This window comes from Crinia signifera, chromosome 6 (assembly GCF_055691185.1).
Source record: "Crinia signifera chromosome 6, ASM5569118v1, whole genome shotgun sequence".
Lineage (NCBI taxonomy): Eukaryota > Metazoa > Chordata > Amphibia > Anura > Myobatrachidae > Crinia > Crinia signifera.
This window is the reverse complement of record NC_139222.1, coordinates 179,093,052-179,109,094: the sequence shown is the minus strand read 5'-3', so window position 1 is coordinate 179,109,094 and position 16,043 is coordinate 179,093,052. Positions and strand designations below refer to the sequence as shown.

General features: G+C 42.1%; 1 protein-coding gene across 4 annotated transcripts in view; it reads right to left on the bottom strand.

Moving 5' to 3' along the window:
• SPAG9 (sperm associated antigen 9) overlaps positions 1-16,043 on the bottom strand; it is a 113,169-nt gene that overhangs the window by 14,426 nt on the left and 82,700 nt on the right. For all 4 annotated transcript variants that reach the window (XM_083148289.1, XM_083148290.1, XM_083148291.1 and 1 more), the window contains 10 exons: positions 15,486-15,627; positions 14,310-14,402; positions 12,177-12,344; positions 11,762-11,933; positions 9,050-9,271; positions 2,726-2,918; positions 1,481-1,606; positions 1,206-1,286; positions 564-631; positions 128-276 (listed from right to left, as the gene is read on the bottom strand). In XM_083148289.1, the coding sequence (XP_083004415.1) occupies positions 128-276; positions 564-631; positions 1,206-1,286; positions 1,481-1,606; positions 2,726-2,918; positions 9,050-9,271; positions 11,762-11,933; positions 12,177-12,344; positions 14,310-14,402; positions 15,486-15,627 (1,414 nt within the window). The remainder of the gene's footprint in view (positions 1-127; positions 277-563; positions 632-1,205; positions 1,287-1,480; positions 1,607-2,725; positions 2,919-9,049; positions 9,272-11,761; positions 11,934-12,176; positions 12,345-14,309; positions 14,403-15,485; positions 15,628-16,043) is intronic.

Here is a 16,043-nt window from a genome sequence, read left to right as displayed (position 1 = left end):
TACAGAGAATCTCAGAAAAACACAGGCAGGACACAACCTTATTTTATTTACTGAAACACCTTAGTAAAACTAGAAGAAGAATTTTGTTTTATTTCATAGCCACCAGGATAATCTAGCTCTCGCTCACCTCTATTTTCATTGTCTTTGGCTGTACTATGTAGATCTTGTTCCTATATCCACACCAGACTTTCTCGTGCACTACTGTCATACATCGAATAGAATGGTGAGGGCGGCCAAAATCAAGAAGGTGGTAGTTTGTCAGATCCCACTGGCCATCTGGAAAGATAAATGGAACCTTCATAATAACACAATTAAAGTGACAAACTGATCTGATACGCCACATTTTTTATACTTTTTTTTTTTTACATTTGAAGGAAATTATAATCAATATCCTATTCAGGTGTGAGCTTATACATAGACCTCCCGGGAAATTGAATGAGAGTGGCATTTCCCTTTAAGAGGGAAAACCTTAAAAATAGAAATATACTGCTTTGTTCCCTTGAGAGCAGCAATATCTTTTTTATACCTACATCTGAAATCAGCCAGCTAAATTCTATACTTACCGACACCTCGATGGAATATGGCCAGTGTTCCATCTGCCAATGCCACCAACACGATACCTTTCACATGCCTGAAAACATGAGTAAATAATACCACAACATGAGAGGATGTAATGAGACACATGCTGATCTTTAGGCAGTAGGTGTATGGCTAATGGGATTCTTCTCTTTGAATGGTCAGTATAGTTGATTAATTCAACTACACCAAGCACCACTGCCACCCAATCATAACACCCCCATTTTAAGTTTGCCAGTTCTAAAGGCTTTAATGTTCCAACTATAACATGTACACTTAGAGTTATTTTAGATCATCCCCCGGTGATGGCTAGGAGGAAACTCTCAGGTGTCACCCAGAACATCAGACCATATCATGCTACACATTAGACCACATCCCTTGCCAGAAGGTCATGTCCTCAATGACCGTAATGGGAGTGGTGCATCAACACAAATACAAAAAGAATCCTGCCTCTAAAGGAGCCATTTTATCCATCGATAGATATACGCAACCAGAGACTGACTTTAAAAGCAGCAGTGTATGCAGATATGGTAAATACTGTTATATGGTAAATAGAAGCTATTCTGGAAATAGAAGAGTAACAAATTACTGCCAGGACATCACATTTTACATATTTGGATTGTACTCACACAATACTGAGGATGGAATCTTTCAGTTTAATTTGCAGCAGACATTTCTTCCACTGGGCGACAGAGGAATGCACATACAAACTGCAACAAGACAAACAGTAAGTCTCTAGTCTGACAGCTACTAGTACATGTGGAGTTAAGTAAATATAAAAAAGAATAAACAATAGTTTCATCGAGGACACACTACTGGAGAGTAGTCAAACTTCAGGTGAGCAAGGTAGAACATGGATCTTGTGGTGGTCACATGAGCACACCGTATGATGGAGATTACTTACTATCCATTCTGTGCACCCAGCCACATAGTAGGTAGCAAGCTGTTCATCTTCTGGGCCTCCTCTCTCATCAGGTCCTGCTCACTAGGGAGCGTTGCAACACCATCTTTATACAAGTCAGAGTCATTGCTGGGGGATAAAATAAACTGGAATAAACAAACATAACATGGGCACTTATCAATTCCCTAGAACATGTGTATTTTATGCTAGCTGTGTGTGACAGAGACAGCCTATAACAGGAGCATTTTGAGGGTAGCTGAAGGCTAATGTCTGGTGTGCAATAACACTCTGTTTGCACAACACTAAGGCCGATATTTTATTACTGGTGGACATATTTCTTAGGGGCCGGTAAGATCACTTCTATGCCCCCAACTACGGCAGCGCAGCAGCAGAGCCTGTCTACATCTGCACCGGCACTACCACTGCTGGCTCTCCTCAGCCGTCCATCAGGGGCCCCACTTACCACTACTGTTAAAGCTGAGCCGGCCCTAGGCTCAGTTTGCCTATGGCTTGGGCCAGCTCTGCACTCTTTAATAAAAACATTTAATTTATGAAAAAGCATATATTTAAGAAGAAAAATAAGCATTAAAAAGGTCACTAAAACACTGGACTACAGAAAGGTTACAAACATATTTGTACCATGATATTTTTTCTCTGTTATCAGTGAACATTCCTGCAGACTGCAGCATTCCTCAGGAAGTCTGAAAATTCTTTCACATGACCTTTACATCAAACATCCCATTCTGGAAACCTCCAGCAATAGCAAAATTATATTTACCTATAATTCTAGATTTTAATTGTAATGTTTTTCAGAGAGTAAAACCACCATAACTCCTCTCCTTAATCTTTACAACCCCCCCCCCCCCCCCCCCCCCCATGCTAACCCTAATCTCTAACACTAACCCCCTGTAATTACTTCCAGGTTTCTTACACACCTATCCTGCACTGCAACCCATGACTTGCATATTACACTGACAGTCCCTTATTAATCCTTCCTCTTCTGCAATGTCTGCCAATAAATACTGTGATTTGGACGGGGGTTCTATACCGTTTAACATTCTGATACTTGGATTAATGATTACACACGGGTAAAAAAAATATACAATAGTCTTTATCTGGAAGACGATGTTATAAGCACAATCATTAGGAAGGAGAACTTTCTCTGAGCGCTCCAAACTACAGTCATCATAATCTCAGCATGTCTACTTTGACTTTGGAGCATTTGTATAGTATAATATAAAGGCTTACCTGTCCTGGCAGCTGTTGTCGTCCGTCGTGCTCTGTACACCTAGTGGGTCAGTAAAAACATGCTCTGTATAGATCCCAGGCTGAGTTATGTCTGCCACATCATCTGTGGAGCCCTCAGCAACTTCAGTAGCCTCTGTGGCTTCCTCTGCAGTGGGAATGTTATCATCCAGCTCGGAACTGGTGGAATCTGGATCTGGGCACCAAGAAGAACAAAACTGATGAAAAACTTTAAAATGACACAGTTGTATTGTCTTTTTAATATGTATATCCAACATGCCCTTGTAACTAGCTCTCTCCCTAAGCGATGCAGTGATGGGTTTATTATTAGCTATTTACGTTGTGCATGCTGTGTCAGAACCTTGTTGCTGCTTCGGTCTCATTGAAGTGCAATAGTGACAGCAATCAGATTATGTTGTTGGGACTTTAGGATAAGTACAATATTCTATCCTACCTTTGGCTTACTAAACATACAATTAAGTTAATAAACTTAGGAGACATCCTATACAAGTAGTCACTACCATACTCAACCAGTATTATTCCAGAAACCCAAAATGTGATTTTCAGTCGAACTTACATTCCAACCTATTCAATTCAAGTGCTAATTTATTGACGGTCAGAAAAAAACGGCAAGTCGGAAAACACGTGAATCGGCAAATTACTAGATCCAAGTATTTTAGTCTAAAATGCGCCTGTTTTTCGACTATTTCTGCCAATGCAAATTCGACTTTAACAAAGTTGGACCTGAATCGGCATAAAAACCATCTAAAAACGGCCGCATTGAATAGGTATGTGCATTCAGGACATCTTGAAGTATAATACCAACAGATATGCAGAATCATCAATCCAAACGGACATCCTATTTCACTCTTTTCAGATCTCATAAGTGCAAGATGAAGTGTGCTCAAGCAGGGCACTTATTTTAGGGTTTCAGCGAGGAAAGTGCCTAAAACCACTTGATTTTTGTTTTACAAGTAGTTAATACCCAAATAAAAATCCCAAATATTCCTGCCAAATAGTGTGTAAAGAAAGAACCTATTTGTAACTTATTTTAGCCAACCACTCATTAAGAAAGATGATTTGTACTTACCGTAAAACCAACTCCTAAGTCCATCTGGGGACACCGCAGACTGTGGGTTTAGAGGGGAGACTGAGGAGTAGGCACTAAATAGTTAAACCCCTCCACCCCTAAGCCCACCCACCTGCTGAAGCAATTTAGTTATTATCCAATAGCCGTAAAGGAGTCCTCATCCTGCAACAGTACAACAAACAAAACTAGGGAGTCAATGCATTGTCCAAGAGATAGACTCTTTCATCCTGTCTGGGGAACACTGCCGACTATGGGACTTCCCAAACCAAGCCTCAAGTTGGCCGGGGGAAGGGGTTGTGATTGGGTGTCATGCACTTGCCCAGCCATACACAAAGCGGACTGTCAATACTGGCATCTGTAGCCACAAAGTCTGGAATCTGGAAAATGGTGGAGAAAAATTCTATACTGACCAATGCTCTCAGCACAGCTGCTCACCCAAGGTACCATGCCACTATGGCCAGTATTCAATGAGAAAAATTTGCCTTGTTTTATGGCGAGTTTGTGCTGTTTTCGCGTTGGAAGGAGCATTTTGCTCTCCAAAAGTGAACCACCCTATTCAATGTGATATTTTCGCCGTCTTTTTAAGTGATTTTCGCCGTGTCTCTCCGTGTAGCAATTCTCCATCTTTTCATGGAGAACTGGAATGTGAACTTTTAAACTAAAAGTTTTTTTTTTTAAATTTTGGTGTAAAAAAAATAGGATTTATGGTCTTACCTTGATAAATCCCTTTCTTTGAGTCCATAGGGGGCACAGGAGTTCACGCTGGGTATGAGAGGTGAGGTAGCAGAGCGTGCACCAAAGGGTTACAAAAATGTACCCAGCATGCTCCCTGCCTCCCTTCTCCCTCATAACCCGCCCCCTGACCCTGGGTCACCAGTTTCGTTAGCAAGCCCAAGGTAGGAGCAGAGCCAGAGAAGAAGGAAGAGCAAACGCACACCCACATAGCATACAGGCCCTAAAGCCATGGAACTTTCCTACATAGGAAGCCCCGCTACCAGGTGCGTCTGGGAGGGCTTCCTGTGCCCCCTATGGACTCAAAGAAAGGGATTTATCAAGGTAAGACCATAAATCCTATTTTCTTTTTCGTCCACTAGGGGGCACCGGAGTTCACGCTGGGACGTCCTAAAGCTGTCCCCTTACGGGTGGGGGACGCTCCTGGACTGCGGAAAGCACATGTCTACCAAACTGTGCATTAGCCGATGCAAAGGTATCAAATGCATAAAACTTGATAAAGGTCTGGGAAGAGGACCAAGTAGCCGCCTTACAGAGCTGTTCAGCCGAGGCGCCTCGATTAGCGGCCTAGGATGTACCCACAGACCTGGTAGAATGTGCAGTAATCCCCTCCGGGGGAGTAATCAGTGCGGAAAGATACGCTTGGCGAACCACTGATCTGAGTCATCTCGCCAAGGACTGTTTGGAAGCGGGCCAGCCCCTCTTATTGGCCCCATAAAGCACAAACAGTGAACCCGACTTACAAGTTGACTTAGTCCTGCGAAGATAAATCTGCAACGCACGGACTACATCAAGAGAAGCTTCAAAAGAACCTGGAAAAAAAAGGCACCACTATTTCCTGGTTAAGGTGAAACTCAGACACCACCTTTGGAAGAAAATCCAGTTTGGTACAAAGAACCGCCCTGTCCGGGTGAAATACCAGAAAAGACGGTTTCCATGATAATGCACTCATGTCAGACCCCCTTCGTGCTGAGGAAATAGCCAACAAGAAGCCACCTTCCAGGATAGCCATTTCAGATCCACCTCCTCCAGAGGCTCGAAAGGAGACGATTGAAGTGCCCGGAAAACCTCTAAAGAGGGACACCTCAACAGCCAGCCCATCAAAGCCAGGCGACTCAAGTCCGGGTGTCGGAATGGCCCCTGTGAAATTAGGTCTGGACGCAGAGGTAGACTCAGAGGAGAGGCTACCAACAGGTTCCATAGATCCGCGTACCAACCTCGACGGGGCCAATCTGGGGCCACTAGGATCATCATTCCTCCCTCCTTCCTGAACTTCCACAGAAGGTGAAGTAGGAGTTGAAACAGGGGGAATGCGTACACTATCTTGCCGACTTAAAAAGTCTGCCTCAAAATTGAGAACCCCTGGGATGAAGACTGCAGAGATTGCAGAAATCTGCTTCTCCGCCCACCTGAATATCTTGGAGACTTCTTTCATCGCTCCTTTGATGCGTGTCCCGCCCTGCCTGTTGATAAAGGCCACGGGCGTGGTGCTGTCAGACCGGATCTTTACAGGGCACCCTCGGATGAGGGACCCCAACCTCTGAAGAGCCAGAAGGATTGCTCTCAATTCCAGGAGATTGATCGGAAGACGACTCTCCATGGCACCAAAGAAAAAACTGGTGACCCAGGGTCAGGGGGCAGGTTATGAGGGAGAAGGGAGGCAGGGAGCATGCTGGGTACATTTTTGTAACTCTTTGGTGCACGCTCTGCTACCTCACCTCTCATACCCAGCGTGAACTCCTGTGCCCCCTAGTGGACGAAAAAGAAATCAGGATTTTTTTTCTGTGAAGGGGCATGTTATTTTTATTCATGTGCTTATAGCACATGAATATATATTTAATTAAAAAATATATATTTTTTTAATTTTTTTTTTATTTATTTTTTTACAGAGCAGCCAGCAGGGGGCCGGAGCGATCGAGTCGCTCATTAGATATTCATATAGTCACTGCATCCGATCATTACATATGCACGATCGGGTGCAGTGAATACTGGGTCCCCCGCTGGCTATAGGGGGGGGGGGGCAGCTTGTGCTGCCTGGGTCCCGGGGAGCCCACCTCCCCTCCACATAGGTTCTGCTCGTCCGCTGCAGGGGTTAAGACTCACCGAGAGTGGCGGCGAGTCTTAACCACATTGAATAGTGGGAGCAGGAGTGGCAGCGAGCCCTCCGGAACAGGGCGAGTGCATGGCGAGAGAAAAAATCTCTCGCCATGCACGGAGAATTTTTTTCATTGAATACTGCCCTATGTCTTAGCAGCATTTAAAGCACGACTAGCAAGCATACAAATCTGTTCAGGCACCGGTATCCTATGAAATAGGTGAAGTGATCTATTGAGTCACAGAGTATATGGAGGCAGGCCATCCGCTCTGGTCAGTGTAAAAAAATGACCATGTGACTGTTCAACATGGCCCAAAACACAAACCCTGCAATGTCTGGACAATAGTCAAGAAGAACACAAGAACATCAGGATCAGAAGGATGAAAAACTGGGAATACAAGCTCACTAGTCATGAAGAACCGGGAAAACACACTGGTCAGGACGATGGTGGATCGCAGAGCCCTGCCCCCACACAATGGAAAAATCTGAAAATGAGAGTCAGCAGATAAAGCTGCCAGCTAGACAAACTGAATCACCACTTCTAAGTAAGCCTCCACAGGCCAAAAGAGGAGCCCACACAAGCACTTCTAAAGGCAACACGGAGGTTCCGAGACAGGACTGGTAAAACAGAGAAAGGATGTACGTACAACAAACGCTGCATAAATGGTTGAAAAACAGGCCAGACACTGAAACAGGTTGATAAGGTAAAAGTGTAACCTGACAGCGTATACCCAGAGTCAACCTTCCCACAAAAAAGAAAAGGAGAGACAATGGAAGAGTGAGGAAAAGCCCACATAACTATAAGCTAAAAATTGTGAAGCAGTAAGGGACTCACACAAACGACTCACACGATTGATAAGGCTAAGGAAATTAATGACGTGACCTAAAAGAGCTTTACCAGAGAGGACCAAAAGCCCCAAACCTCTGCTCTGGTCCTTATCAGTGTAGTTCTTTTGGCTGAGTACTACCCCCCATTGGACAGTAAGTGGTTCTGCAGCTTCTTTTGAAGCAGCAGTTTAATTCTGGTCATGGGAGATGTTTAAAATTTTTTTTTTTTTTTATGGAAATAAAAGCTTGGTCTTCCCCTTAAAGGCCCAGGTCTGTGACACAAAGATTGCCCAGCTAGAAAAGAGATCTAATTAAAACCTCAAATTCTTGCGCCTCTCCTGCAGGCGCTAAATAAAAAAAAATGGAATGCTGCAGCTTCTGAGGCATAGCCGTAAAAAAGGAGGCTTCCTGATCGATCACAAACACAGAGCACCTGCAGATACCAGGAAAACTCTCCCGGGTCAGACACGAGTAGCAGCATGTAAGACAGACACCGGCTGCCGGAGACGTCCTAATAGCTTCTCCCATGGAGCCTGATCTCAAAAGAAGATTCAGGCACCAAGAATAAAAAAAAAAAAAAATGAGACTATAAATGAAAATAAAACCCTAGCTCCTAAATAAACTAGATGTCAACAGGTGGGTATAGTATAGTTTCAGCGTCCACAGTTTTACGTAATTAATGCTTATGCCTCAGCCTCTCCTCTACAGCCATAGGTGTTTAATTACTAAAATGGGAGTTCTTTTGAAGATGGGATGTTGCTATGGGAAAGCAACTAGATTATATTATCTTCTAGAAGGTGCTAAAAAAATGCGTAGATTGTGAGTGTTAGCTATGGACAACATCCCATCTTCAAAAGAACTCCCATCTTAGTAAATAAACCCCATAGTCTGCAGTGTTCCCGAGAAGGGACCAAAGAGGGGGTGCATCCTCCTGATGAAGGAGATGGCTGCGGGGCCCTATTCAATGCGGTCTTCCCCGACAGCATTGAACAGGGGTTCTCGGCAGAACGAGCCCGACTTCAGAAGCGGTCTGGCTCTTTCTGCCAAGAAAAGCCGGAAATAGTCGGAGCTCGACTATTTCCGGCCTCAGCTCGTGGCCACGCCCCCTTCTCGCTGCTTAGGACATTGAATCCCGACTGCCGAGTTTCATTCGAGCAAAGCGAGAATGGGAAAGGGTCACGGCTGTCGAGCTAGCTCGACAGCCGTGTCCCTGACATTGAATACCCCCTTAACGCTTCAGTAACAGCTGATAAACATATAGAATTTGATAGGGGAGAATGTGTAAGATGATGCCTTAGAACAGTGGTAGCCAACTCCAGTCAACGAGAGCTACCAACAGTTCATGTTTTCCAGCTCACCTCACAAGCACACAGATGCACTCATTACTGACTGACACTTTTTAAAAGATCCACAGGTGGAGCTAATTACTTCATTTGTGATTCTGTGAGGAGATCTGGAAAACATTAACTGTTGGTAACTCTCGAGGACTGGAGTTGGCTACCCCAGCCTTAGAAGAACACCCTCTGGAATGGGGTAATTTGATTAGCTAATCCACCAAACAAAAATTGCAAACCATCTTTACCTGGATTGATCTCTGCCTCTGGGGAAATGACACTTGGTGTTTGTGCTATGAAGGTCTGGATGTCCTCCGCAGTGGCAGCGGTTACTTTGACTCCCCCTACAGCCAGGTCAGTAGAGGAAGTGCTGCTCACTAGGCTTTCTGATAAGGAGGACCTGTCTGTCTGACCAGAGTCTATGTCTTGTTTCACAGGATCTCCTGTGGGGTAGTCTGTTTCCATCACACCTGTAACACAGCAACAAATCTGGTAACTGCAAAATATCACATTGTGCTAAAACAGTCCATTCTTTAACAATAGCAGGAAAAAGAAAAGCAATATTAAGATCTAGTATGGAAAAGAAAAAAGGCAGTGGTCTAAATATGTAACATGTATGACACAATACTAAAGCATTGCACATATCTAGCCATTATACAATCAAGCTAGCCAATATAACAGGGGACCAACCATAACACCATTCATCCCTCAAGATATTTATTCTGTAGGTTACCATAGGTTTAAATGCTACAAACAGCAAAAAACACACTTTCAGCCTTGTAATCTGTGAAAAGCTACAATACTAATTGAAAAAACTTAGGAGTAACTATCCCCTTCAGGGTTCCTTTAAAATATACATATCTGCCTTCATGCACAAGTGGAACTTAACCTGCAAACCTTTTGATACAATCTAGAGAAACACAAACTTACTGCCTACTTCTGAAATCCCACAGAAAACTATTCAGAAGCTGCTGAACCTGCAAATGGAGAAGGTTGTAGCTATACAAATGAGTGCTCATAAATTCATCTTTGTTTGTATAGTAAAAGCGCTGCGTAAAAATCTAGCACATAACACTAAGCTATTAATTGCTTGTTGTTCTCTCTATGAAGAAGTCAGAACCACATTAGCAGTGAACCAAGAACATTAACACATATGTGATAACATGCGGCTGTGGAGTACACTATCTTGGCAGAACCACACGTAGCTTTAATATCCACTTTTTACAAAATTTTAGAAATATCCTTAAAAAAGGTATAGAAACCTTAGCAAGACAAATTGCAACATGCCCACATGGTGACTTTGGAGATTTGAGAATTAAAAGGCACAGAAAAGATTAAAATAACTTTAAAAGGTGGTGACAGATAGCGACAACTTTGTAGAAAGGAGGCTTTCTGGATGTTCAGATTGAGGAACTTGGTACCAAATGGACTGAATGATACCATAGAACTAAATAACATTATATGTTTGGAGTGATATGTCAGACACCCTAGGTACATGGAGGCCAGTCAGTTTACTTCTAGTCTCCCATTACATATAGATGGATTTTTTGCCCTTCAGCATTATGGTATATAATAGGAAAAGATAGGGGTGGATTATATCTCATCTTTGTGTAATAATTTGCAATAAATTGAATCACCCTGGGTCCATTTGTAACTACAGTATATGTAGCACAAATGCAAATCATGTGCATTACTTCAATGAGGAATGTGTACACGTCTAAACAAAATACTCATATGTCCTGATAGAAATATCGATGCACTATGCTAGGTACCCTCTTCTTAAATTGAGAAATATAATGGATTTCTGTAGATTAGATACTTACATACTCTTACTCTTCTCACCCATACACCCATAATTTAAATGTACAAGAATAATTCAATTCTGCTAGGTTGGAAGTCTAATCCCAAAAGAAACAATCCATTGTAATGGGAAAACTGATGAAAGCGATTAGATAGATAGTACATGGTGAAATGTGAATGATGCACTGTACTTTTTATGGAATGACCCCACACAATTTATATTCAGACAATTATATATGTTATTTCTTAGTGACAACAGCTACAGATCTTTAGAAATATTTGCGGTCATATATGTATATTTACTAATGTATAGCCAATGTGAAAAACAAAGAAATGAGAGGTCTGGAAACACTAGTGGATATCTCTTATGCAATATGTAGCACATTTGGCAAACAAGGAGTTAAAAAGCAATTGGATAATAGGAGTAACCTTATGACAAAAAGGGCTTTGCGTGACGGGCAGTCACTCTTGAGGAAACAGCCACTAATGGCGGTAGGCTGAGAAACGCATCACACAGAGCTACAAACAGTCTCGCAAGCTACGGGCTAGGTATTAGCTATTAGGCCGCAATCAGCTAACCAGACTCTCACGGACACATACAGACGCATATAAATGGCAGAGATGGACTATATCCAAACCCGAGCAGGAGAAACATATGCCATCATAGGCTTATCTGCATAAGTCCAGAGCCAGACTACAGCGCCCAAAGGACTGGGTAACGATAAGCAAACTCAATGCTCTGAGTAAAGTTTGTCTCCTACTACTAGGACATTAAATTGTTCTCTACCCTCAACAAAGACTGTCATCATTTCTATTGCATAGCTGTAAGGGTGCAGAGAAATATCAACTGCCAATATGATTTTGCTAAATCTGTATAACATGAATAGATTTACACAAATAAAAAAAAGGCATGCATAAAATCACTAACACCGCACACAGGGGCAGATGTATGAAGCAGTGATAAAGGAGGAAAAGTGAGCCAGTGGAGAAAATGTACCCATGGCAACCAATCAGCACTGAAGTAACATCTATAATTTGCATACTATACAATTAGGTAGAGCAGCAGACTGGTTGCCATGGGCGACTTCTTCACTGGCTCACTTTTCCTCCCTTATCACTGCTTCATACATCTGCCCCACAATGTGGGAGAACAGTCTTACCTGGTACACTAGCGATACATAAGACGTGAGAGTTACAGACTATGAAACTATCCAACAGGTTTCCTGGGTCATTGGCATCAATGATGATAACCTTGGTTGACGAATGGGTGCTAGTGCAGATCCACACCAGACTGGATAATTCATCCTGGTGTCTCAACTCCTTCTGCTGCACCTGTGCAAACAGAACACACATTTCTATAGTCTAGGAACGGAAAGTGACCTAACCTTTGTGTTCCCTAAGCTTTTGTTACAGTGTGGATATATATCTCTGCTGAAATAAAATTAAAATCGTATCCATTTAAGTAGGCAAATCATAGAACCCATACTAAAATATGGGCAATTCATTAGAATTCAGCTTTAATACTACAGAACAATATTGATTCTGTATAATACAATCTATGCCTCTGAAACATACCTTGAGTTCTTGTTCCAATTTCTCTAAACTGCTTTGGGTTTCACTTCTGGATTTCTGGTTCTCCATTTCAGAGCCTGAGAGGTCGCTATAGAAGACACTGGCTCCGATAATGGAGCCTCCATCTCTGGTCTTTCCCCCAGACAAGTTGACACCAACTGCACACCACAGCTGTGGAAGAATAAGCACTGTCAAACCGATAATATTGCCATGCTCTTATTTCACATCACATAAGTGAACAAAAGCACATTGGGGCGTAAATGTAAGTTGCTCCGATTTAATAACCTTATTCAGTCTACTGGGATTTATGGAAACCAGCTTTGTGCTTTCATATGATCACAGAACTCCTGGATTGTAATACAGATAATAGGAAAATGAGCTGTCAGGTAACATGAGGTACAAAAAATGATTTGTTGTATGTTTCCTGGCCCATCGCATGTACATGCACCGTGAAAGTTACCATAATAAAAGTCCTATGCGTTGACCAGAGCAAAATGGGACTTGGAGAAAAGAGTCTGCTTCCCACGCAGATTTTAGAGCACTGTACAGTAGGTTACACAAACAATCTTCGGAAATGTGCATTAAAGGGTGCTCAGTAGACAATAACAATTGTAAGTACAACGGTGTACTAAACCAAGAGGGCAAAATAAAACACATATATAGCATTAGCAAAAAAGAACTTACTCGCTTGAGGGGGCTCTGGAGTGCATTCTACTGCTCTGAGATAAAAATGTAAAATACAGAGAATTCGGTACTTATTTGCTAGCACGGCGCCCATCGCATTGTATACCATAAGCCTTACAATGGTATGCGATGCGATGTTACACGAAGGCACCCGATGTTATACAATTTAAAATTGTATACCATTGTATATGGCATACAATGCGATGGTATACGATTTAAAATTGTATAAGCACCCTAATGGGTGTTTTCAATTTTAAATGGCCCCCCTATAAGATTATTAATTGTGTAAGCACCGTGATGGGTGCTTACAATGTTAAAAGCACCCCCACGCCACCTCCAGTATTAACGCGAACCCGAAGCGTGGCGAACGCAGCGAGCCTGCGAGGGGCGGCGGTACGCGTCCTCCGACCTTTTCATACTCCCACTATCCACGTCGAGGCGGAATTGATTTTAGATAGTGTGGCAAGCGCAGCGAGCCACTGAGCGGGAAGCGTGGTGTGCGGACGCGGAATACAGGTAAAGTAATACGCGGGCGCTCACCACGCTTCGGGCTCGGTGGCTCACCACACTTTTTAAAATCAACTCCACGCCGACGTGCATAGTGGGGGTATGAAAAGGTCGGAGGACGCGTACCGCCACCCCTCGCGGGCTCGCTACGCTTCGGGTTGGCGTTCATAGTGGGGGTGCATTTAACATTGTAAGCACCCATTAGGGTGCTTATACAATTAAAAATCGTATAGGGGGGCCAAAATCACATCGCATCGCATGCGGCTATATGGCATGCGATACAATGCATAAGATGCCATACGTGCTAGGAAACAAGTACCGAGAATTCAAATGATTTGCTAGTCATTTGTTAAATAAAAATTTGTTGAACAAAAACTAAACAATATATGGCGCTATATAAGGACTGGTATTTATTTGAGAAATCAACAAATAAAACCCCATTCGTGTTCTAGTGCGTGTCAACATAGTTCATCTTAACATCATGCCTATATTGCAAGAAATAGCTTTGATAGTAAAACATTTCTACCAGAACCAACATAACTCCGTTGCAGGGAATTTATGAAATAGACAATTTAAAATAAACAAACTACTAGCGTATAATTGGAATTATCTGTAGTTTACATTTTATCTCATTGGGAGCAGTAGAGCGCACTCCAGAGCCCTCTGAAGTTGGTCACTTTTTTTTTTTTATAACCCTGAATTTACATAAACTTGCAGGTTTAGGCCACCTACTATTGTGGCTCTACAAGTCCAAGCATAACATGTCCGCCAACGCCTCATCAGCATAGCTGCGTTTTCGGAGCCACAACAGTTGGAAGCATTCAGATAAAAATCCTCCACATTAAAAAGCAATAAAAAACAGGACAAACAAAAGTAAACTGAACAGTAAAACATAACTATAAATAAACCTGTTCTCCTTCTACAATTAAAAACTCAGATAGTCACCTTCATTGATGTGTCTTTTTCATCCAGAGGCCTTAAATAAACAGGAACTGGTAAATTCTTCATTTTGCCTTCATTTTGTCCACCATTTGTAAGCTGTCAGGTTGGAACAAAAAAACATTTTCAGTCATTTCAATGCAACTTTTCAGAATTTATAAGTTGTAAGTTTATAAATAACAGTGTATGTACTGTAATGAGGGAACTAGAAGACTCATTCTGAGGAAGGGGTAAAACAAGTAACTGTTCACCTTGGCAAACTATATTGCACTGCAGCTGGGGTAGATGTAAAATTAGTTAGATTTGGGAGGGGTGTGTCCAAAATCTACCGAAAACTGCAGTGTTTATAAAAAAAAAAAAAAGCATTTGTTGGCTACATGTAAAATCACCCAGAATTTATAAAAATAAAAAGAGTTTGCTCAGATACATACTATATACACTCGAGTATAAGCCTACTTTTTCAGACCATTTTGTATGCTTAAAAAGCCCCCCTCGGCTTATACTCGAGTGGGGGTCCCACTTGAGTCAATGAGTTTTCCCAGTTTTTTGTTGTAAAATTAGGTGCCTCGGCTTATATTCGGGTCGGTTACAGTATTTGCTCCTTGCTCTTTTTTGCTTTACTTGCACCTGAGATCCAGGTCCCATTCCACCAACTATCGTTTTGAAGGGACAAGCATAGAACGTACACTTAAAAGTTGAATTTTTTTCAATCCATCTATGACAATTGCACTTTGTAACATGTTGGTGAGGCCACATCCAGCATTGTAACTTCCAACAATACAATCTGGGGAAGCCAGACAAACTGCTATCTGGTATGTAAATAGGAAGCACAGACATCTATTATCCCTGTTTTGGATCTCTTCAGCTGTTTTCAAGAATCCAAATGAAACCAATACTTGCAAATAGCATATACCCAGTGCCTGGGACACCACTTTTATCTGTTCCAGTAACATTTTAATTGTATGTCATTTTATTTGCGCTAAGGCACTACAATGTGAAATAAGCCAGCAGTCACTGAAGAGCTAGCAGATCTAACAAATAAATGACACTAGCTACTGTGCAAAACTACATGTAGATCTCTAAAGTGCTAGACACACACTATGTATGTACTGTAGTTTTAAGTCCTATAGAGGGTACATATAGTTCTAAAATAACCTATAGCATTTATGAACCACACGTTACCGGTTTGTACTTTTGAGGAAGACTCCAGCCAAATGCCTGTATGCGGCCATCTTCTTTCTGAACATGTGCCTTCACCTGGCGGTACTGCTCCCGCTTCTGTTCTCGCCGGGAGGCTACAGAGGCTTCATTACCCACAGAGACACTGTGAACAACATTTTTAACAGAATAAATATTGTTATAAAAGGCCACTTAGAGTGCAAGCTGCAACAAAAAAATAAAAATACCTGTAACCCTTACAAAATGTTTGGAACCTTTCAGGATTGTTTTTTTTTTGTTTGTTTTTTTAAGGAACTGGAGAGTTTGGAGGAGGTATATTTCAGCTTAGCTTTGTATTTTCCTGAAATATAAGTTTTTAAACTAGGAAATAATCTCCAAACGCTCATGTACATATTATCCAAACACACAGCCAATCAGCTCATAAGTACCCAGTGACACTATAGGTGCAGTTATATCACAGAGTCCTTGTAGATCGATAAGCTGCATTCCCAATCTTTCCATAGGCAATTAGTGCTGTGTATTGCAAATATGAGATGACAACCAGCGGTTAAAGAATAGAGA